The sequence below is a fragment of the Patagioenas fasciata genome, chromosome 8, assembly GCF_037038585.1.
Source record: "Patagioenas fasciata isolate bPatFas1 chromosome 8, bPatFas1.hap1, whole genome shotgun sequence".
NCBI lineage: Eukaryota > Metazoa > Chordata > Aves > Columbiformes > Columbidae > Patagioenas > Patagioenas fasciata.
Genome location: NC_092527.1, coordinates 10,513,001 through 10,537,495, shown reverse-complemented (window position 1 = coordinate 10,537,495; position 24,495 = coordinate 10,513,001). Strand labels below are relative to the sequence as shown.

General features: G+C 45.3%; 1 protein-coding gene across 8 annotated transcripts in view; it reads right to left on the bottom strand.

Annotated features, from left to right (window-relative positions):
* Window positions 1-24,495, bottom strand: part of JMJD1C (jumonji domain containing 1C) — a 160,648-nt gene that overhangs the window by 44,346 nt on the left and 91,807 nt on the right. For 4 of the 8 annotated variants that reach the window (XM_071811668.1, XM_071811669.1, XM_065843832.2 and 1 more), the window contains one exon: window positions 12,102-12,215. In XM_071811668.1, coding sequence (XP_071667769.1) covers window positions 12,102-12,215 — 114 coding nt within the window. Of the gene's footprint in view, window positions 1-660; window positions 684-12,101; window positions 12,216-16,673; window positions 16,741-17,222; window positions 17,496-24,495 lie in introns of those variants that run through there. The other 4 variants (XM_071811672.1, XM_071811673.1, XM_071811674.1 and 1 more) reach the window with 4 other exon arrangements.

Sequence of the window (24,495 nt, the reverse complement as noted above, 5' to 3'; positions counted from 1 at the left end):
TAACTTTTTAACAAAACCTTCAGTCCTAATAATGTCCTGCTTGACATCAGAGTAAGCAGGAAAACAAACAAACAAAACAAGAGAACCAAAACATCACCACACAAAACAGTATCATAAAAACTGGACAAGCAGAATACCAAAGATCTTAACAACATCACCTATTAAATGGCACTATCCCTCAGCCCTGTTACAAGGCTTTTTTTCCAGTGGCAAAACATGAGAATCTACCTAAAACACTGAGAAACTGGTAGCGACTGACACCGCCGAGAGCACCGCCGGGCAAACGCTGCGCAGGACACACAGGCCACACCAAAACCCTACAGCAAAATCATCAAATTTAGCCAAGATTAAAACATACAGCTCTTGTACTGCTTCCCCCATCTCTCTAGCCACACAGAGGCACAAAGCCCTGGTAAACAGTGTGCTCCTTATTCCCGGCTGCCAAGTGAAAGGCGGCGCAGCTGCCAGGCCGCTGCAGCTGGCGGGCAGGGGCCAGTGGGGGTGCCGTGCCGGGCCCGCAGCGCCCTGCCGGGACACGGCCACCCACCCACCCGCCCGGCACCAGACACCCGCCTCCCGACAGCGGCACCGCCGCACACTAACGCCCAGCCGGAAAAACGCTACAAAGTTTTTTGGGGAGACCGTAACTTCCCAGTTTACCTTAAACGGCTTTGTCTGAGCAGAGAGAAGAGGCTTAGGCTTACCAGGCGACGCTCGCGCTTTCTATGTAAACCCAGCCCACACTTGACCTATTTTCTGCTGTTCTGAGCGCACGGTCACAATTTACCTCATTCAAACCCAGCAGCTGCTGGGCTACATCTGAACCAGTTAAGCCAAGCTTGAAGGCACAACCCTGACCCCGACACCAGAAACAAAGTGGGGCTGAGGGCAGCCCTGCCCACACGTGTGCGGGGGCATGGGGACCGCAGGGACTGGGGGGACAGCAGGGATCACTAACCCTGCCCAACTGGGGGCTCTGAACACATTGTTCAGAAAAAACCCAACATTTACAGACATTTCGGACCACAAACATTTAAGATTAGGGGTTATTTTCAGTGTCTAACAGCAGCAACTATACCTCTGTAAGCAGAAAATTAAAACTACAAGAAAAATATCAAGACTAAAAATTCAATAATTTTCCAACTGTCAGTAAACTTGACATCTCTCAGGAAGCTATCAACAATTTTTCTTTTGCTTCCCACTCTTACCTATGCCTAATACTACTCCCCACACACTACTCCTCCTTTCCTCATTTCACCTGTTCAATAGTTACAGAGTTAACACCGATTTTAAAATTATAATTATCAGGTTTGGGAATTAGGGGAGCAGGGCTGAGCACACTCCTCCAAGTCATGATTTCAGGCTTGAAGAAGCATCACTGCACCAATTAGTTCAGTTCTGGAAGAATAACTCACACACCTAAGAACACCAGAAAATTTCTATTAATTTAAATAAGATTATGCATTGGAAAATATAAAGTTAGGAATCCAAACATACAGAAAAAAGTTTGACTTGCAGCCTCATTTTCCCTGACGTTAACTCACAAACACAAAAATAGAGAGGTATCTGCCTTCCCATAAGACTACCAGTGTCTGAGGTGAAATGGGCATGCTGGAAAACTTGCTATTTTACAAGTCAGCTTGTCATTCTGTATCTGTAGATAACAATCAGGCACAAAAGCGAAGCGGGAGCGGCAGACAGAACAAGCATGGAGCCACCGATGGATAAGCAGAATCAAACCTGGGCCAGGAAGATATTGTCACAAAACAACCTAAAAACTGCTCTAGTGACTTCTACAACAGTTTTGCATTTGAAAACAGAGATTAAAAAAAAATTGATGACCCTTATGCTCATGGGTTATGTCACCCTCTCTTCGAGCAGCTGGGACAAAGTGCTGTCACCATAATGCAAATCTGGGTCCTGATCTGATTTACAGATTAGGAAGAAAACAGGAAAACTACTTGGTTTGACTGAGAGGGACAGAAAGCAAAATCTCCCGGAGTGACAGATACATTTTTTAGCATCTGATCTAAAGACTTCCCCAAGCAAGCAGCTCCCGCCCACAAACCTGGTGGGCTGTCAGCTTCCCCTCAGAGCACTGCAGCGACCATTTTCTATACTACTTATATTCTTCGCCACACACAAACAAATCAAAGGCCAAGTGAATAGCACTGCTCCATGTCCATCTTCTCCCTCATCTTGATGATGCAGCCATACGCTTGTTTTTCTTTCGTCTTCCACTGAGTCACATTTCCTTCCCCTTCCTCACTGCAGGCTCCATATATTTATCACCACCATCTCAGCAAGATGCAACTGTCCTAATTTTGCATTTTATCTACTCCTAAGAGAATCAGGGAGGGAGCACTGGGCCTACCCTACTCAGCCAGTAACTCCCAAGTCATGTGGTGATACCAGAACAAGCCTTTGAGCCATTTACCAAACAACTCAGTGCCACTATGGGAAAATACACCTCAAAGTGCAGAGACTTCCCCGAAGCAAGCAATTAGCAAAACGAAGTTGATGCTAACAAGGAGAGCAGCTAAGCGAGTAGATCGGAGAAAAATCTTTTGTACATTGATATTAAAATTTAAACTGAGCCTCAGACTCCCTGTGAATTATGAGCAGCTTTCAAAAGATATCTAACAACCTCCCAAAGGTATCTAACACCGCCAAAAACCAAGGTAAGAGATCAGTTCTTGCTCACAGACTGACCATTTACAGCACACGCATCGTCCCTATATCGGGGAAAGAAGTTACTTGCAGCAGCTTGAACTGGCGGAGTTGGAAGTTGCATACCACCACCAGGTAATGACAGACTGGATAGTTCATCTCTTATCTCATGGCAGCTATCTCCACAAAATCTTTTATCAGCTGAATTACTCAGCAACACAGTATTCTTTGACGAGACTACTGAAAACTAAAAGCTTACTGTATTAAAGAGCAAAGGTCTCTCCATTCAGATCTGCAGAAAACTGTAAAATGCTTTCCAACATGTGGCAGGCTGGCAACAGCTCCCAGAATTAACACTACCTCCTAGAAACGTGCTCCAAAGCGTCTCACTCTTGTGTCTGACTCTGCTCTGTAATTTGAACTACAACCAACTTAGATCATCAGCAGTCACACATCTACCTCCCCTCTTCTGCAAAAGTCTTCAAACCTGTTTATGAAATCTGAACTCTCCAAGAACATACAGCTTTCCAGCTCCTTCCCCCCAAAAGTTTATGAGGATTATGTGCAGAATAGAAATCCTTCCTGGTAATAAAAGTATCTTTTTTTTTTTTTTTGGTCAATAGGAAAGAATACATTGGGCATGTTCAGAATGTTCTTGAAAGCCAGCTTCAGCGCAGTTTGGTCCACTCATTTACTATTACATTACTGGTTTACTTTCAAGTAGCTTTCCACGTTTTGTTTGAAAACATGTTTCTTAGAATAATGGTACATAAATAAGAGTGTTGGTCAACATGCTGAAAATTTGAAAGTAGTTCAGAATAAAATGCATTTCTCTCACATTTTATACAAGTCTTGCTGTATTTGCACAGAGCTTTTCAAAGTTAATTGCCAATTGTATTTTAGGCAGTACTGCACAGAAGCAATGCATCTGTGTTGGGAAAACAATTTGCACATTTTCTTGCAGCATTTCATTCAGAAGAACCAACTTCTCTGGTCTTCGGGATGCAATGCAGAGAGTCTTCAACCATCTGGCTGAGCATAGGACAGGGAGCCCATCGCTCTGCAAAAACGGAAACGCTGCCCCGGGTCCAAAGCGGCATCAGAAGCAACACAGCCATCACTGGGTGCTTATTTTTCTGCTAAGAGCTCTGTTCTGACCTGCTGGAGCCATTTCAGGAATTTTCCCTATAAATAACAGAGGTCTGACCAGCTGGGATGTATATCATATTTGGATTAACACTACAGCCCTCTGCAACTCCAGAGAAAGCAGTGGCTGTGCCTTTTATAGAACAGATGAATGATGGTCTTGCAAAGATGAGAAAGATTAAATTGCTAATCAGAAAACAGGGACATTTCAGCTCACTGGGGTAAACTTAGGAAAGTCATTCAGCATTTAAAATTGATACAATGCTTGTCTATTTCACAACAATTTTCTATTGATAAATCTACTAGCACACCGAACAAAAAGATCTAGCCATCAGTCTTATGCATCCTGAAACCTGCTTTAACCTGATTTTATATGTTGCATACCAAAGTGCTGTGGAGTAGTGAAAAGAAGATAACAAAAGGGAAGAAAATACTCACACTGGGTAAAAACCCAGCCCCTACGGTTGAAATATGATTTCTAAACTGTACGCTTAAAGGTCAATGCTAAAATAATAAACCAGAATGTTTTGTAAGATGCACACACACTACTGCGCTTCAAACCTACTTGCTCAGCAAAAGCATTCTAAAATACTACTGCCAGCAATGTTGGCAGACACACACAAGAAGAGGGAGATGCAGGGGAAAAACAGGAATAGTTAATTTTAAGTCCATTCAAAAGACAGGAAATGTTTGTTAGATTGAAGTGGGGGAGAAATCACTATTTACAAACAATGGCAGTAAAAAACCCCTTATAACTATAGTGAATCAGGTAGTATACCATTAAAGAAGAAATGATGCTTGATAAGGAAATGTTGTGTATACCAATCCCTCTATATCAAAATACTGCATTTTTTATTAGTAAAGTTATTCCAATATTTAAGAGAATAGTAAGATTCATACTTGCGTTTAATTAAGAAAAAAAAAAACAATCAAGTCTGTATCAAATTACTGGAGTTTCTCCCCAGATGTCTGGCCTGGAAAAAGAATTCCATATACACACCTGGAACTGCTCTCAGTCTCCACTAACTGCAGCTTCCTGAAGGCTGTGGAGCAGTTCTCATGAAGCACTAACCCTACACCACAAATTAGTACTTCTATTAGGTGGAATTTCAAAAATACACTTTGTAAGAAGAAGTTCTAGAGTAGCAGCCCTGAACAAAGCCGCGTTGTCTCAGAGGAAGGAACAAGAGCAAACAAACGCAGGAGCACATCAGCAAGTGAGCTATTGTGTTTATCACATCGAGCTAAAGGTTAATTCTGGTAAGAACACATTTCAATGACCTGAACTCCGTATTGGTTTCCCTCCCTGGCTAAGCACTCCCATACAATGCCTGGGGGACTTTACCCTCATTCACGCTTCAGAGTTCCCCAAAGCACCAAGGATTCCCAATCGCAACATACAGCAACCATTTGGGAAAACGAGGACATACTGGCAAAGCACCATCTGCTTATGAAAAAGTGAACCAGACTTCGCTAGGAGCTGACTTCGTGTCTGGATTATGAAAACAGTGTTGGTCAACAACATGAGAAAAAAACCTTAAACTTTCATTTTTAGCAAATCACATGTGAAGACTGAAAATTCAAGGACACAGAACCGAGGAGAAGGTACCCTTCTCTTACTACTGAGTGGTATTTTCCATAGGCTTTTACTGGTGAAAAAAGTAATCATTTATGATAAAACACAGAAGTTCCTCACCACAAAACACTGATGATTTGTCAATTCAGTAATCCCAAGACTGCTTTTGAGAAGTATTAAGATACTTCAGTGATCTTCACCTTCAAAGGAGAAACAAGCTTTGGTCTATCTGTTCCGGTTTTAATTTCTAACGTTTAAGTTATTTATTTCAATGTTACCTCCTGAAGTAGGACTACTGAAGTTGAACAATTTAACCAACTGTGATTTTTGAAAAATTGTGGGAAGAGTAAAACAAGTTCCTCTACAAGAGTGGAAGGAAACCATTTTTCTTATGGATCTGAGACAGACCTGTGCTGTAGTAACCTCAGCTTATCCCAGGGACCTCACAACTCCCTTCCCTTCCTCCTCACGTACTTTCCCACAGGCTTCAGCAGCTCCAACTGAGCCCCCTCCTACTACCTGGGGGAGCCACGCTATTTGTGGCAGCTCCACCACCCACCTGTTGACGGCCTCCCCTCCACACTGCTCATTCCCTCAGGCTTGGCAGACCTGGAAGAACTTCACTCCTGCAGCAAACCCCTCTGAGAGAGACAAAGAAGTGCCTAGAGACCCTATTTCTTAAGAGACCAAGGTAAAATAGAAAGGTGGAATGAAATTTTGGGAATAAAGACAGAAGAAGCCCTCAGGGAAGTGGCTCTTTTTCAAAGCGAGCCACAAATACAGGCTATGGGGAGATGTACACATCTCTCTTGCTCAACGAACGGAGGGTGCCAACCAATTCCTCCTCCCTCACTTCTCTCTTCTGTCCCACACGTGTAACTGGGAGCGAGGACTGGAATGAGTCATCTGACCCACTTCTAGCTGGATGCTGCCTTTTGCTTCCCCTCACGTTGGAACCGTACACCTAAACACAGAAGTGTCGGTAACAAGCTGTTTAGACCATCGTTCTTTACAGTGCTGCCAAAGAAGCCAGCTGGACTGCTTATGGGTGGTCCAGACACCAGAGACACAGGAAAGAATAGAAATGGCTCTTAAAGACAATGCTGAAAAAGAGTTAAAGATGCAGAAAGGTGCATGTGCCTGTCAGCCGCGGGGGAACTGAAAGCAGGAGGTGAGCCCAAGATGTGGCCAGCACCCGAGCGGCTTCTGCCAACCTCAAAGGGTGGGACCAACCCAAGAGCTCCTGCCTGCCTGGTCAGTGGAGGGGAAAGTTTATGGGAAAAGCAATTTTCAGCTGCAGTAACTATTTTTAAGCCTGAAGTTTGAAGTAAGAGAAGTCCAAAAGATGAGTGCACATATGATTATGGGGAGCTTAAAATACAGACAGAAAAATATTATTTTATCCCTGTTTCAAGACATTTAAAGAATTCTTAATGTGTACATGTCTTTACTTACACAAGCCACATTACACGACTGGCTTGCTCTTATAAGCAAACAAGTCATGAAACCCAAAAGCATCCAGGCCTGAAGTACCCAATGTCTGCCCGTAATAAACAGAAATGGAGAGTATCACGAGTTTCACAATGCCCTTTTCTCAAGTCTTACCTTCACGGCATATAGAACTTGAATTTGTAACAGATCAAGTAAGATTAGCACAGGATTAAATCCTGAATCCAAGGTACCTGTTTCATGATCAGTGAGAAAGTTTACTATTACTTCACCCACCTCGAAGGTGTGTTAGACATTTGACCTGTCAGCTCTCAGACATGCAATGCACATTTAGAAAAAGAGCAAAGTACACACGCCTGTCACTGTGCATGTAACACCTCCCACGGGGGATTTTTCAGTGCCCTATCTCTACATCTGCAACCTTCAGCACAGAGGTAGACAGGCAGGCCTTATCGTTTGGAAATACTAAGGCAAGCGGGCTCGTCTTAAAAAAAAGAGAGAAGAAGAAAAAAAAAAAGTTGTTCTGAACAAGAATATGAATAAGTAGGGTGGATCCAAGATAGAGGAGAGATTCTACCATAGAGAGGAACTAAAGTGTGTTCTTCATACATTCTTTGCAGATTTGTTTGGTTTTTAACCCAGTATGCAGGATGACTTTTCAAAAAGCACAGCCTTCCACTGCCTCCTTTGAGTGGTGAAACATTCTCTTTGCAGGAAGTTTAATGACTGTGATGGAACTTTATTTAAATGTTTTGCCTAGGCTCAGTTGTACAAGTTCTAGTGGTGTGCGCTCACAAATCCTCTGGGAATATATTATCACACACACACACAAAACGTGTATGTTTAGAAATATTACAACCCATCATGCCCCCTCCTCTGCCTGACCCAGACACACAGCTGAAATGCACTGACTGCTTAAGCAGTCTTCCCATAAGTGTATTTTATTACAGAAAAACACGATATAAGCCACTTTTTGTTATTCTTTATTTGCTGTCTACAGTGTAATTCAGTTGACTCCAGCTGCTTCAGCCAGTAACAGCAGAATCACACACTAGTGACGGGTACTGCCAAACACCAGCCAGACAAAAACACCACACTGATGAGCTCACACATACCATATGCTGAGCTTTAATGCTTCACATCCCCATCTATAGTCCTTCAAGTAAACTACAATGCTTACACAAATTACGACACGATCAGCTTTGCTGCTGCTCAACTTGCTATATGTATTGTAATGAATAGGCACATAGCTGTCACGGAGTAGTACAAGTAACTTACCACAGAAAACCATTTGTGTTTAATTATTTGATTTAGGTCACACTTGTAATTGCTTAAGCTTACTGTAGTTTTGGTTAAAATATTTTAGTAGCAAACATATTTGAAAGTGTGTTCCTTGTCAACCCGTAGCAAGAGCCACTATAAAACCTCCCAGTTGTCAATTTTTACTTAATCACAAAATATACGTAATCTACTGTGAATGCAAAGTAGAAAAATAGTAAGGACTTGGCATACACATCCCATTTCAAGACTAAGTTTCATATAGATACTAGTTTTACACAGCGAGTGTTGTAAATTCCACGTCCTGCAAAGGACACCATTTTCATCTCACTGCTAAGTAAAGGACCGTGGCAAATGTTCAAATCCGCTTTCTCCTCAAGATCCCCTTGTCACCACCATAAAAAGAACTACATGACTAAACGGTCTGACCATCCCAGATTAATGAATGAGTCATTCTCGGTCACACAAGTTTCACGTAGACAATAATACTGTTTGTATCCTCTATGAAGCAACAGAGATAAAAGCCACCGGAAACCAGTTGTAGGTTGGTGTTTAAGGCACCGCACATACAGAATCCAAGCAAGTTGTACAGAGAATGGCAGGATTCAAAGCACTACATATGTAAGGGAAAAGGAAAATCACACAGCACATTCAGCTGTAAGGAATAAATTCGCTGACAAGTGATAATACATGCTATAGAAAACCTTGTGAAGATATGAAAAAATGGAAAAAGGCTCTTGCAGTGCAGCTGCGTACCCTACTTTTAATAACTATATTCATCTAGCTCTTATGAAGGTTCTTGAATCTCTTAACAATTGAAACAGGTTTATTTATGCAAAGAGCAGCCATGGCATGGGAATCCATGGCTCACGATTCCCCAGCGAGTCCTGCCAAAGTCTCGTTACTCTTGTTCTGGAAGAACCACTTCTGGTAAGACAGTAATTTAGTTCTTTGCCTACTCAAACTTTGTTTTTCCTGCCAAGACTAAAAGGATGTCAAGTGTGCTGTTTTCTTCGCCTTGAGCAGCTGTCACCTTTAAAGTGGGCAGCAGCACCTCCTTCATGAAGCCCAATAGTTACGTTGAACAGCCCTGTGGTTCTTGATCAGAACCAATGTGAGCAGAATTCATACCAAATGTTCGTCTGCTGCCCATTACTAGGTATTACGTGTGTACGCAACGATGGGAAAAATTACTCAGTAGTTAAGAATTGTATCTGAAGTGAAATGAACTCTTCCCACACAGATTCAAACTTTGTTTATTTTGGCACAAAGGTACTGGAATTTTGGGCACTAATAGCAAAATGCAATAAAAAAGTGTTTAGATCACCACAGTCTCTAAGGACTTCATATTGAAAACATACAGCCATGAGAGCTTAAACCGAAAACTAAACACGTTTAGAAAGACTCAAAGCTAACTCATCTCTGCAAAGAATAGTCCTCAGTTCCGTCTTCTGCTCAAAAGCAGGTTAACAGTATTTCAGACCTAACAAGAGCACAAAAAGGCCATTTTTTTCTTTTTAGAGAAGCAACTTTTCAGAGGAAGTTTACTGAAGATTTATCTACAACCTCTTTTCATTGCAAAGAAAAGGACGGCCTGCCAGAAAGAACGTACAAGTAAAAACTACCTTACATTAAGTGACTGAAGGCTAGGAATGGGATTTCCAGCATTAACAAAAAATAACAGGCAAAGCAAATGAATAGACCAAGTTAATACTGCTAGCACACTGCTGGTACATAATTCAGTTAGCATATTTTAAAAACTAGGTTCTGTTCTCTTAAAGACATTATCATTCACCAGAGTTCTGATCTGTACAATTATGTCTTAAAACCTGGCAATGAGACATTGCTAGCCCTGCAAAGACACACGCCTATGAAAGCCATTTCTAAAACTTCTTATAATTGTTCAAATACAGAAACCTTTATTTGATGAAAGCTCAGTATTATTTTATGTATCTACACTTGAGATCTGAGCATTATTCAGTTAAGATGCAAATTCTGGATGCCTTAGTACTTAAAAGGAATCCGTCAGCAGCCTTTTTGTCACATTAAAACAGAAAGACAATTTAGGCATCTCTTGTCACCAAACTGCTCCTGACTGACATATCAGGAGTCTCCATCTCAGGCTGTCTGCTCCATGAGAGAGGGAAAACAACCTGATCTCCCACGCAGAGTTGCTCTCTATGTGTAAAAAATGGAGGCCAAGAACCAGGGAGACCAAGCTTATATCTGGAACTATGCTTCACAAGCTGCTGCTTGGTCCCAGTTTTTGCTCAACACCTCTTTAAAAACTCAAGTTGCTAATGCTGTTAATTACAGTATTATCTACCAAGTTATTACAAAGCCAGCTGTTCGTATGACACATTTTTTTAAATAAAATGACACCCTCAATTTGTATTCACTTTCTCAAATCAAGGTGCTTCTGTGTCTAATACTGTGTTAGTAAATATTCCTTGAAGCGAAGGGCCTAAAATGCATATAGCATCACTATGTTACTGCCAGCCAGGCCTGGCAATAGGATTGTTTTTCAAAAGGCAGCCCTTCTCATGTATTCAATTCGTTCTGCTCAGCTCATCTTGTAAGAAATGATCCATTGCCAAAAGGAGATTGATTACCGTTACTGGAGTGAACATTATCAGAGACATGATCTTGATACATCTCAGGCAAAGGACAGGCCCTAGCACCAGTATTTCCTTTGTGAAATGAATCTGGAAGACTGCAGCTGGACTCTGAGGGTGAATTTACACTTCACGGCTCAGCTGATTTAAGAGGTCGCTGCTGCCAAAGGAGGATATCCCGCTCCGCGTTGCGTCACCCTGCGCTCTCCCTGAGGAAGTCACAGCGCTCACTGCACCCTGTGCTAATCCAGCTCAGCTCACTAACACCACGGGCTTTTTTTACCTCCCCCCGCTTTTGAAAATCAAGGTTGTGCTGGTTCAGAAGGTTGAAGGCGCTAGCGTGGGGTCTGATGGTGGGAATCAGCCTTTGCAGCAGAGCCAAGCTGCTCAAGCAGCTCAAGTTGTAACATGCAACATCACCCTGACAAGAAGTGCTGAACTTGTTTGGCTTCCCCACCACAGACGCACAAAAGCACCAGCCCTTCCACGAACTGAACCTCCCTCTCCTTTCCCCAGGATTCTCTCTCTCTCTCGCCTCTCTTTTTCTAGCTCTATATTTGGTACTGGAAAAAAAAACCATCTTGGTGAAGGAGGAGAGAAGGGGTGTCGGGACAAAATTACATAGCATTTATTCAGGGCCATCTGTTATTCTAAGTCTCAAAGTACTATTTCTGTATCACTGCAGTGTACCAACCCAGCCATAAGATAGAATTTATGGCTATTCTAATTGCAATCAGTTCAGTTCAAGTATCAAATGTTCTTCTATTTGTCAGAGAAGAGATTTTTGGACCTTTGCGGGGGGAAGGGGCGTAGGGAGGAGGAGAAGGAAATAATTGTTCCTCTTGTTCTTTAAATACACATACATTAATGCATTTCTAACTACTGAAAAAGACATTAAAATCAAGGATACTGAAAATTTTAGCAGGCTCAGAAACAACAGCAAAAAAGTGGTTTTTCTTTTTAAGAAACTAACAGTTTCTGTGACACATTCTCAAGAAAACTGTAAGTCAGATATCCCCGCAGTAGTGCAAAGACCTAGAAATGAAAGACCAGCTTCTGAAAGATCGATACTACCTTTTATTTGCTCTACAATTAATGGTACTGATTAACGTTTAAAGGGGTCAAGTATTTCAGTTGAAGGTGGTTCAATAATATTAGTTGTATAGTACTCCTTGACATGATCAGATCCACCAGAATCAGTATCTGACATAATCTTTCACAAAATGAACAACAATCTCTGCCAATAACCCACAGGGAACTGCTCCTGTAACACACAACTTGACCAGAAAATGCACTTAAAAATTATAAACACATGGATTTTAACTAAGCCAAATAGACAGCACCTATACACTAACCATATTTCTTACCTGATAGGGCTGAAAGGCACTATCTTCAGTTATAAAATCCAGCTGTTTGTCCACAAGGAATTCTACTGCAGTAACTGAATTGTATACACTTTTTCCAACCAAGGGCTTGAATGTCTAACAGAAAAACAAGAAAAATAAAAGAAAATTAACCAATTTTAAAAAGTTCAGCACATCAGACTCCCAAGACCATATAAACACTGACGTAATTCTTCCATCAAAACAAGTTAAAACAGAATAACAATTACTAATTATAGAAGAAAGGAGGATTTTGTGTTTCGTCGTATTTCCTTTGCGCCGTTGGTGGAAAAGCAGCTAGAAAAGGGAACTACACCATACATTCTTCCTTTCCCTCATTGCACTTGAGCAAGAGTGCTTACCACAGAAGCTCAAAGTACAGGAGCACGATTATATCTTAAACATACAGTTTAGCACAGAGATCCTCTCTGCCTGCAGGACTAGCTAGTGCAGTGGCAATTACACTAAGGACACTCAAGTGGAAACTGACTGCAGACGTGAAAACGCTCCCCCCCTTCCTGTTCTGAAATCATTCACCTTGCCTTGAGTCAACCATCTCATTTCCCTGCCTGTCTCTGCAACTGTTCTGACTCTGCCGGCCCTGCAGCCGCTCCTCCCTGCAGCAACTGGCTGCTCCAGCAAAACGGCTTTGGAGGTGACAGCACCCGCTCCCAGGGCTCTGGCAGCAGAGACGGGAGGTTTCCTCCTTCCTCCCACTTCCTTCGGCCCCTCGCCGCTTCCCCAGCACACAGGAGGGAGGAGGAAAGCTCCCGGCCCTGCTGCAAAAGCCAGGCACGGAGAAAGGGGAGCAGAGAACGCCAGGCTCCTCCATGCCCCCACACAGTCCTGAGGCAGGAGCTGAACGGGAAGGGAGCCACCACAGTGGGTGTCTCCCGAGAAGGGACAAGCAGGCAGTTCCCTTCCCTGTTGGCCGGGTTTCCTGGAACAGAAGCGCGAGGAAAGCGTGCCTGAGTGGGGACTTACCGAGAGGGGATGAGTCAGGTGAAAAGGAAATCCCAGCGGATGGAGGGGAAAGAAAACACCACTCCAAAGACAGACAGGAACAGCAAGAGGAAGGCACGGGTGAACAAAAGAAACAACCAGCAGAAAGTAATGAAGGAAAACAGGAAAAGAAAAAAGCCCTTTGAGACTGACTCTGAATTTAAAATGCAGGATGAAAAGACAAAGAGGAGAAACAAGGGCAGGTCAAACCCTGTGAAGCGTTGTGCAAACGCTACACCAACATCTGTTAAGATGCCGCTATCACAACAGGACATCACTACCTCACAAGCGACACCCCGCAGCAACAGACCCCAAGCACTTACAGCAGGAGGGCTGGATCACTGCCGCCTGTTCACATATGGGGAAACCGAGGCACAAAGCTAGCCCGTAACTCCACAAAAGCCACCTAAGCAGGGCAGCAGCACAGTCAGTGACCTGCCCTCAGCCAGTCTGCAGGCAGCTCCTAAGAGATGCACTCAAGGTTTTATCAGACTTCATTACCTACTTTACGAAGGTGTTGCTTTGCGATTAGGCTAAATATAACTCAAGCCTCTCTGGAGCTTCAGCTTTGGCACTTAATGAACACATGACAGAACACTTCATTGGAGATACGTAATACCTTCTCATAAATACATCTAACCCTACGAATGCTCAGATTTAACGTGCTGCATTCTTGTTTCCATTTATTTAAGGTTTCACTTCAGCTGTTACCCCTTCTCATGCAAACAAGGGAAAAAAACAAAACTATCAGCCAGCCAGCCATCTCAGCAACAGGGTAACTAGATGAAAGGGCTGGAGAGACAGCAGGATGTGATAATATGCTAACTACAGAGTCTGAATAGTAAATAATTATTTAACCTCCAATAGTTAAGAAAGGGCCTTTGCTCTTGCATCACTTTTCTATAATGGATCTTGTATTACTAATGGTTCGAGTTAACAGAGGGTGGAGTTCACATCACAAAATTGCAAAGTGTTGAGTGTATAAACTCAGAGGCGGACAAACTTTCCTTCTAAAAAAGTCAATGTTGTAGTCTTTCAGTTCTTAATTCGCCCCCGCATCTTTGCATACGCTGTTTTGCTCTTTCCACACTGGCTTCTCACTTTCTGTGCTATTGTTCAGGTCAAGAAACGCATTTCCGACTACAAACAACAGGACATACCACATCATTAGCTGAAACCAAACTGTGTGGAATGTGGCTTACAGTTATCATTCGGGATTCAGACAACACTACAGATTAAGGTATGTGTGAGCCACTGGTTTATCTTACTGCTGGTATTAAACGAACCAGTTCCAAATATAGATCTGTGAGCATGATTACTCTGAGAAACGTAACGCCTTCTCATTTGCTTTCATAGATCTAAGCCTCTAGACAGGCCAACGCCCCCAAAATACCCATGTGGAGGATGCAGGCTATCCCACAAGCACAGAGGAAAAAGTATGTAAATAAATAAAGCAAAACTACGCCGTGTCACACGCCTCCTCATACACGGATGGCTGCTCAGCCACAAAACCTGAGATTTTTTAGATGCTATTAGAGAACATTCCCACTATCAAAGAACAACAAAACCCCACCCTTTAAAAAAAGCAGGCCTTCTCTGAGAAAGCAAAGTCCAGACTCCACCAGCGCCATGAGATAGGCAGGCCACCAAGGAGATACCCAAACAGGAGCGGGTTCAGATTTGAAAAGTCTTCAGACAGAAGACATGACCAAACTTCACACCACACATTGCATACGCACAAAGAAAACAGACTAAGAGCACAGCAGGCAAGAGTCAGCTACTAGAGGCAAGCATGTGAAGCATGTAACAACATGAAAATAGATGTAAGAAAGACCAGCGAGCTCCTTGCAGACTTTTAAAGGAAGACGCTCCCTCCCTCTTTCCATTCCTGAAGTGGAGGACAACTCCAGGGAGACTCAGACATACTAGCTGAAACCAGGAAAAACTGAACCTCTTCAAACAAAAATCTCCCTTTCAAACTTGCATAAAGCTTCCTTTTACCATCTACATTAAGCCAGCTCCCCGAAGACCACAATTAAGCAAAGGCCTCAAGCACTCAATTTTAAGTGACATCTGACTCTAGCACTCTTCTAAGCAGCTGCTTGAAAAAAATCCCACCTTTTTTCTTTTCCCCACCAAATTTCCCTGCTTGGCCAAAGGGAGCTCTATGAACACATACAGACACTTTGCAACCAAGATCCCTTATACGGAATAAGACATATTTTTACTCTGGCCCCCCTCCCCCATCTCCTCATCATTTTACCCCAGCTCATGCAAGAAATAACCTGCCTAAGGGAAGCATCTGGCACACCTCTGAGACTGAGTTGGTTTAGGAGGTTAATGGTCAGACTCAATTTTAAAGGCTTTTTCCAAGCCAAGCGATTCTATGATTCCCATAACACAAACAAATTTTTAGAAAACAACAAGTACCATCACTTCACAGCAAACAATTTGATCGCTTTCACTAAAGATTCACGAATACAGCAGATTACTCAGGGACTGCTTTCTCTAACACCCAGTAACACAACTCATCTATTTATTTATCTATCGTTTCAAAACCCCCATGGCAACCACGGGCCCTGCTTTCCCGAGGAAGTCGTACTGAGCAAGCGGGCGGTGCATTTTTCTCTCTGCCTCATGCAGTTTAGCAGCTGCGGCGAGCCGCCCCCACCGTGCGAGCAGGCAGATCCCTGGCCAGGGCTGGGGAGCCGCAGCTGGGCTGCTGCAGCCGGGGCGCTGCCAGCCCCTGACACCCAGAGGGCTTATTGCAGCAAACGCTCGGGTTACAGCTGAGCTCGCAGCTGCTGCCCGGCTCAGCCCGCAGCTCCCGCTGCCTCATGGAGCCCACAGCCCGCTCCCCGCACCACAAAAGCACTTTTTCCTCTACACATGTACTGCATTTGCCCCCCCCCCCCCCCCCTTAAAAATTTATTACAATTTATACCATAAAAAGAATAGACTTCTGAAAAGCTAAAAATTTATTCAGGAAAGCTATTCTTAAACCTGTAACACGTTACATATTTTCCTCTTTAAACCACAAAAATTGAAGTGATCATTTAAACTTAACTTATACGTGCTATTCAGCAAACTTTTCCACACATTGTTCTTTAGCCTCGCTGTTTAGTCTGCAATAGCGCAAACGCTGGCACCTTTTCATTATGACACTTAATCATTAAACTTCAAAATAGCCGTAGCTCTTTTCCAACGCCTGTTTGTTGCCATGGTTCGTACCCAAAAGCAGAATTACCGACTGGAAAGAGGGGAAGATAAATAGATTTAACATAAAACCTGAACATGGAGGGTTCTCATTTACAGCCTGCTTTCCCTGGGCTCCCTAGGGCACAGCCGGTGCCAGCGAAGGCGTTATTCCGGACGGAACTCTCTCGGTCCTTCCCCGGAGGGCAGAAGGAAGTGACCGGCGGGAAGCGGGTGCGAAGCCCCCGCAGACAGAAGCCCCGCCAGCCGGGCCCCCTCCCCGGCGGAAGCGCCGCATGGCAGCGCGCACCGCGCTCCAACGATTCCCGCAGCCGTTTGGTAACGGCGGGGCTTCCTTACCGCTAACGCCTCAGCAACGAGCCCGTCAACTTCAGCACCCGCTGTTAACGGCAGAAATTTAGCCTCGCTGACATTTTTGAAAAAAAAAAAAAAAAAAAAAATTAAAAAAAAAAAAAAATCGATTTCTTGAGCTGTGTTCCCGTTTTCCGAAGGGCGCAGGCGGCCCCTATGCGGCTGCCCTGGAACAGGGGGGTGTCCGGTACGCAGGGCTCCCCGGCCTGCGCTCCCCCGCCGCGGGACCGCGCACAAAGCCGCGGCCGCACCGCGCCGCCTCCGCTCGAGTCCGCCCGTCACGTGCGCCGCTCGGGCGCGCTGCAGCCGCCGCGCCGCGGGGACGGGAGGCCGCGGAACCCCCACGGGTCGGGGGCGCGCCCCGCTCCGCCCCCGCGGCTCTGGAGGGCAGACAAAGCCCCCTAGGCGCCCCTCGGAAAGTTAAAATGTCCGCGGGGGAAGGAGGTCCTGCGGAGAAAGCCGCGGAGGCGCCCCCATCTCTCCCTCCCCCTCGAGCCGTGGTGGGGTATCCCGCGCCCCCCACTCGTCCGTACGCACCTCGCTCGGCGCCCCGCGGCGCGGCCCGGCCCGCGGGACCTCCGCACCCGCCTCCGCCTTTGAACTCGCAAGGAAAATGGTTCTCGCCGCGCCGCTTCCGGGTCGGGCCGGGCCGGGTGGCCGCGCCGGGGGCGGGGACGGCGGGGCCGTGGGAGGAGGAGGAGGAGGAGGAGAGGGACGGCTCACCCCCCGCCCTTTGTGGGGCCGGCGCGGGCTAGCGCGCAGCTGGGCCTGCCGTGGAGGCCCCGGCGCGTCCCCGCTGCTGGGTCATGGCGCGCTGCCGCCGCCGCCGCTTACATAAGGGCGGGTGCGCAGGGCCGGGCGCGGCGGCGCTGAACCGGGGCGGGGAGGAGCCGGGACACGCCGGACCAGGCGCGCCACCGGGAGCCGAGCGACGGGAGCACGCGGGCGGGAAGGGGCGGCGCTGGGCTGGCGCGGCCGCGGGGGCGGAGCCGCGGGACACGTGTGGCGGGGCCGGGGGCCGAGAAGCTCCCACTGCCCGGGATGGGGGGGGGAGGACGCCCGGCCCACACCAGCCCCCACGCTGCCGGGTCTGTCTGTTGAAAGCCTTTCCCTAACGCCCCCGCCGCTGCGCTTTTTAAAGTCAGCAACCCAGGGCGGCAGTTCTGTCCACATTCAACTCCCCTCCCCTCAAAAAAAAAACAAAAAAAAAGGAAGGGCGGGTCAGGCATGAGCTCAGTGCCTGACTGCGGTCCAGAAGCAGCCGGAGCGGAGGGGGTTGAGGTGAGTGACCCGCAGGGTCCGCTGCCCCCGCGCCGCCAGCCCCGGTCACCAGCACCGCCCTGCGCCGGGACCTGCGCGCACCTACAGCCCCGCGACCCTCGCCAAACCTGCTCCAGCACAAGTTTCTAATCTGCACCATACAACCTATGTTGTCCTTGATGACAAAAAGACAGAAAAAACAAAACCACCCACACACCACAACTAAACATATAAAACGTTTTCCCACTGCTGACCAGAAGTTAATGGCACTAACCAACTAACTGTTTACAGTTTACACAAAACCATCAATTCACCTGAAGAGTCCAGGAGAAAAAAGTGCATGGGGCACTATCTAATGATAAAATGGTTTCCAAACAGAAATTTAGCAATAACCTCTGTAATGCATTCCTTGAGTTTAGCTCACACTAGCATGTATAGAAGAAAAAAAAAAAATAAAATCACAAGGGAGGTTCCTCCAAACCCTTTAAACATAAACAGCTGTACATTTTTAACTTCATGGAAAAACATTAAGTGTGTAGTTTGCCAAGAAAGTATGAGAATAATGGGAAATCAATGCATGACTACCTCTCTGTTCTCATCTTGAATTATTCCAAATGATGTAAGCTTAAAGGAGGACAGGAATGCTGTAAAACACTGAGCTCTGAAATACTTAAGCACATTTAAAAATTAAAGTTGAACTGGAAGGCTCCCTTCCCACCACGGACCTTTCTCCAGCAACCGCATTTCTTCTACAACAGTTGATGACACTGCGCACACAATCAGGGCAGGAACCAGGCTACCTGTCCGTGGTTCCTGGACACCACCCAGCCTACACTCAAACCACCTAACTGCAAAACTGGATTTGGCTTTGAACAGCCACTAGCAGAGGCGGTTTCATGTATTGATTTTCCCTTTTAAGTGGTCTCCCAGCCCCATGAGCCTGAGTGGCTGAGCAGCCTTATATGGCAGCGAGCAGGCGGCGGTGCCAGAGCAGCCTCCATCTATTCCTGACCGCCCAGCCGGACACTTGCTCCTCTCATCCCCGGCGCCCCTGCCTGCAGCCCCTCGCCAGAGCCGCTTGCCCAAAGGGCTGGCCAGGGGAAGGCTGCCTGCTACAGCCAGCAGAGCACAGGGCTCTACTCTAAGCCCCTCTGCTCCCCCAAAACACACCCCTGCCCAGCCAGACCACGGTGGGGCTGCACTTCAGCTCCAGAAGGGAAAAAAAGAAATTAGTGACACCATTTTGACCTGATTTCTCTCCAATTCCTCCTTCTTCACCCCACCTCGCCCAGGGGCAGGAAGGAATAATGTCATTTTCAGCAGTCCAAGACAGGCCATGCAGTAGCAGAGACTAAAATACATCCTCATCCCACATTTGGGGCTGCAGTTTGCACTGCCTTTCCCCCTTTGGGGCAGAAGTGTGCCCATTCTTTGCCCCCAAACAGCAACAGGGCAGCTTGTTCAGTGAGCGGGGCAGTCTTTCACTGACTTGGCTCTTCAGAGGCCTCACGACCTCTACGAAAGAAAACTTGACCTATCAGTAACAGCCAACACAACTCTGACTTCACCAAGTACTCAAGATATAAAGTATTTTTTCCAAACTTAAATTTGAACTTGTATTATCTTCAATTTAATTTTTAAAGCGTGTTTTAGATTACCTCCGAGAAGTACTGATCATCCCAAAGACCTACTGCTACTAGCACCAAATTCATACTTCTCTCATGTGGTTTCAGGGGTTTGTTTTACCATTTCTCTAAGAGTCCGAACACTAATAGTTATTTCAGGAAGGACAAACGAATTATGCCTATTACAGAGCGCAGCATACTCCATGCTGCTATTAAACTAATGGTGCTGTGATAGCTGTGCGGTATGTAGTGCAACTGTCAAAGCCAGCAATCCTTAATAATATCCAAGACAGACACTGTTAAAATACATATCACAAGACTGTCTGGAGGACAGGCAAGTTTGCCTGTTTGGACAAAGCTTTATTAATAGACTGCAACTTAGTAACAAAGAATATTAATACCCAGGGCAGCACTACCTATCCATTACCACAGAGAGATTTTGCTAAAAATTCTCAAGTGGCACCAGCTACATGCTGAATACCCAGCAACTCTATTTCCAAAAGGGTTTCACTTAAAGACCATCTCAGTAAAAATCCGCTAGGTGGGAAGATCCCTTTCGAGAGTATTAAAACAAAAAAAGTTGCCATTGATACAATTGCTACTGTTAAGTACATTAAGGCAACATAAAGAAACGTTTACATCAGTATGTCTTACTAAATTTATTGCAAAATATATGTGTGTATTCTTAACAAAACACAGACTTGCCATGTAAAGGCACTAAACTAACACTGGTTTTTAAATAAGAATTTTAAAAGATGAGTATCTTAAGAGTCCCAAAGCCTATGGAACATATTCCTATCCAAGCGTGGTTATGACATTTGCGAAATACTCCACATGAGAGTGGCTTATTTAATAGTCACATTATTTTAGCGCTGCTTCCAGCTACTGTTTGCTCCATCTCACAATTGGGCCTGAACTCTGTTGAACAAGCCATTCTATAAGCTTGCAGAACAGAGCTGCCTTTGTTCTTTGGCACTGCCAGTCCCCTATGGAATCAGGCTGCACACTGAACTGCGCTCGGCAAACAATCCCTGACCTTCAATTACTGTCTTGGCTCCCTGCCACAGGATACATGTATTACTGGTAACACAGTGTGCCCTATTTTGCAGATAATCACTAGAACTACAGATAATCATGAAAATTGACGTAAAAATGCAAACATTCCCTTCCTAAAATCGCAGCTCTAGCTTCAACTACGGCAAAGCGTTTCTCCGGTGTGCCGCAGCAGTACGCCCCAGGTTCAGGTCGTGCGCGTGAGGATGGCAGCACTGCAGGTTTTGTATTTTTAGAGACAGCACGAAACATTCCAGGTGGCGTACGGCTTCGCCCTTCTCTGCTGGAGGTTTTCAGTCTGGTTTTTGTTTGCTTAGAGGCGGAAGGCACGCCGGGTTGTGCTGGCACGGTTTTACAAGAGCTGCTCTTTTTTTTTCCTTTTATCTTTCCAGGTTAAGTCACTGGCAGGTTTTTCACTGGAGCGCCCGCGCACCGAGGCGTTTGCCAGGCTGGGCTGGCAATGCCCCACAGCCCCATTGCTGGAGCAAAGGGGTGGCTGCAGCCCTTGTCCCCACGGGCTGGCCGGAGTCGCTGCCCCACCAGCACATGGGGAAACTCAGGTGGACACAGAACAGGGGGTGCTGCTGTCACCCTCCTTTTCCTTTCTTGAAGACAGCAAAACACACTCCTTCCCCACACCTCACCCCAGAAACCCATGTGTGCGGTGCTGCTGGCAAGGAGAGAGCACATGTAAATATTGCAAATGAGTAAATATTTAAACTTTAAAACAAATCAAAGTTATTTAAATGGGTCTTCATCATTTAAATCAGTGTTTTTCTACTTATCTTCTTCCTCTGTGTGCTGCCCTACATTTGCTTAGCAAGTAGAACTGTTTCACAGTGATACACCCAAAGAAATTATTAATACAGTGTAAGAGCAGAGCTTTGGACAGTGTCACGTTAGAGGAGAAATTAACTTTCTGATTACATACTTGTGCAAGCTAACTGAGTTCAAACAGCGTACTTCAATGTAGAAACCAAAGTCCAGAGGAGGAATCAATGTGTGTGAAACGATCATTACCACTGAGGCTGCAACGCATAAAATAGAGTAACTGGCCTTTAGGTGCCTGTTCGTTTGGCAAATTCTTCATTTAAACTTTCCTTTTAGGTTATGGAGGTGAACAAATCTGACTTGAAGACATACAGACATGCAAAAACTTCAGCAAAAACTTCATCTTCAGTAATTTTTCAAAATTGAGAAGCTGAGGACAACGGTGCACCTGGAGGAGCATGAGCAACAAAACAACACATACACTTGCATATCAGCACTAACTGATTTTACAGTGTATGTCAAAACTAATCCAACTAAAATCTGGTTTCAATATTTTCAATCAACTTTTAAAACCACTTTTGTCCTGTCCTGGGCAAGCACCATGGGGTTTCATGCTGCATGTATCAACATGACTCTGCAATTTTCCCCATTACTTCATCCACATCTACCTCATCATACCAGTAATGTTATCACAGCTCTGGGAATCTGCTTTGTCAGTAAACTTGCACTATTTTTGTGGCTGAATGGTGCTCCTGCTGCAACAGGACACCAATAATCTTGGTAAAAGAAAAAACAGAAGCATGGCATTCAAAAAAATCATCTTTGTAAGCAATAGTATTCCATGAGTCTTCTTACTTGCTGGAGTTTGCTGCCAGTGTTTAAATTATCTGCCAACTTCAGAAACTGCACATTTTGAATGCTGATGAATAATTATCCCAATCCTTTGTACAAATTTAACTCATTCTTTCAGGTCTAAGCTACCTAAATAGTATATATATATTTTTTACAATTACTGCCCCTAGTTTCTTCCCAGCCCATTCTACACCTTCCCCTAACTCAGTGTCTATGAGCAGCTTGTTGCTGACATTTCTCTACCTAGCATCTGCAGTATGCCATTTACTGATACAATTCCTCATAGCTGGAACCTACAGAGCAGTGCTGTAACTCCAGATTTATGTCCAAAACCAAAATACTGAGCAGTCTCTCAGTCACCCCTTTGTGGACGTCTGTCATCTCAAGCCCAGCACTGCTGTAACAGGCTTGTGTTTTCGTGTGCCCTCTCGCTTCATTAGCTGAGCAAAAATGCTGTGACCCTGCCACTCAAATCCAGTGACATCAATGTCGTCTTTAAGTGCAACCTGCTCTTTCTCACTTCTGAGTCCAGGTTACATGAAACTCTTGCAGATCTCTCTTATAAAGCTTATAAAACATATGTTTTTCTACTCGTTCCCATAGTTCAGAGCACCAGCCTACACTCATCCTGCATTTTGAATATTGAAGCCTCCTTTCCTCTGGATTTAATAAAATGCATACGTGTTCAGATCCACTCAATCTTGTCACAGACACCTCCAGCCCACAATGTCCACTCCTGGCACTCCTTCCCCCAGCAGTCCCATCACACCAAACTGCACTTTCAGAAACAGCATCTCCCTATTCTACTGTCACTCATTTATCAATTTCAGGAACAGCTTTACTAGCAACACTTGCAAAGCTGATTCATCAATGTCTTTCCATTTTCTCCTTAAAACTCTGCTTTGCTGTTCTGACCTCTGAAACCTTGACAATGGCTTGGCCACTGCTCCATGGAAGCCTCATTTTCCCTCATAAGCAATGCCTCCCATTTCCCATCTGCCCATCTCTATATGTCATCTGCCCTTGATTTAGTCTCAAATTTTAACTGCATGGAAAAATGAACGCTTTTCATTCTGCGTTTTTTCTATAACTCCTTGCACAATGAAATCCTGGACTTTCATATGAGTTTCCAAGTGTCGTGGTGATGTGCCATGACAATCATTAACCTTGGGACTGGATTCTGTCTTCCACAAAACAAGCGCAACAGCTTCAAGATCATCATGTTCTTACCCACACTCCTTCCGCAATAGTCATCAAGCCCTTTTAACTTGGGTGCCATCCACGTCCATGTTTCTCAGTTTTGACACTTCTCCAGCCTTCTTGTTTCCCTCACAATAACTCCAAACTCTTTCCACCACCAACATTCAGTGTTCTTGCATCCTTTGCGCCTGAACTTACTGGGTGTAACACTCATTTACCAGGCCTTGTCTTCAGAAAAACAACCTGATTGAGAACATCAGCTTTGGGCTTCTTACAGCCACTGAATTGCTACTCCTCTGACTGAGCATCCAGCGCTGCCTCTCTCTCGTACCTCCCACTAACTGATGGCCATTACAAACCAGGACTCCACCTTTCACCCTCCTACGGTTCCTGCCCCTCATCCCACGTTCCCAGCTGCCTCCCTGAAGCACACCTCACTTCTGAGACTCACCCACATCTACTTCTCATAAGGTCCCTTTCCGGTTTTATTTCCCAGAGCTTAAATACCTGCCTCATCTTTTGCCATCTCGCCTCCTGCATCCTTGTTAACTTTGATTTCCAGAGCACTGTTTTTTTTTCCCCCCAATTCTGCTGTTTTTGTCGTTGTTCTACCCTGCTGCTCCCTGTCTTTCCTTTGTCTAAGGCATCTCATTCACCAGCTTAGTCAGCTTCCCGTCTCTTAAATGGACTGTATTTTACTTTGCATTTCTGCATTCATTCTGATCCAAAACAACCTGGGGTGCATTCTCACCGTGGAAAGCTCGGCTTCCCACTGGCGTTGGGGCTCCCCACTTGCTCTGGCTGCCAGCAGCCCCCGGTCCAGGGCCACCTCCTGGAAACAAGCCCCTGGCTCCACAGAGGCCAAACGGGGTGCGGTTCTGCGGGAGCCTCACTCCAGGCATCACTTCCTCCGTCACTGCAGCGCTGGGAATGCACCCGTGCCGGTATTTTCCATTCCCACAGCCCTACAGCAGTATCCAAGTGACTCTTGTAGTATTAAATGCTCTCCATATGCCTGACACCACACCCAGGGCATGCAACATGTCCTT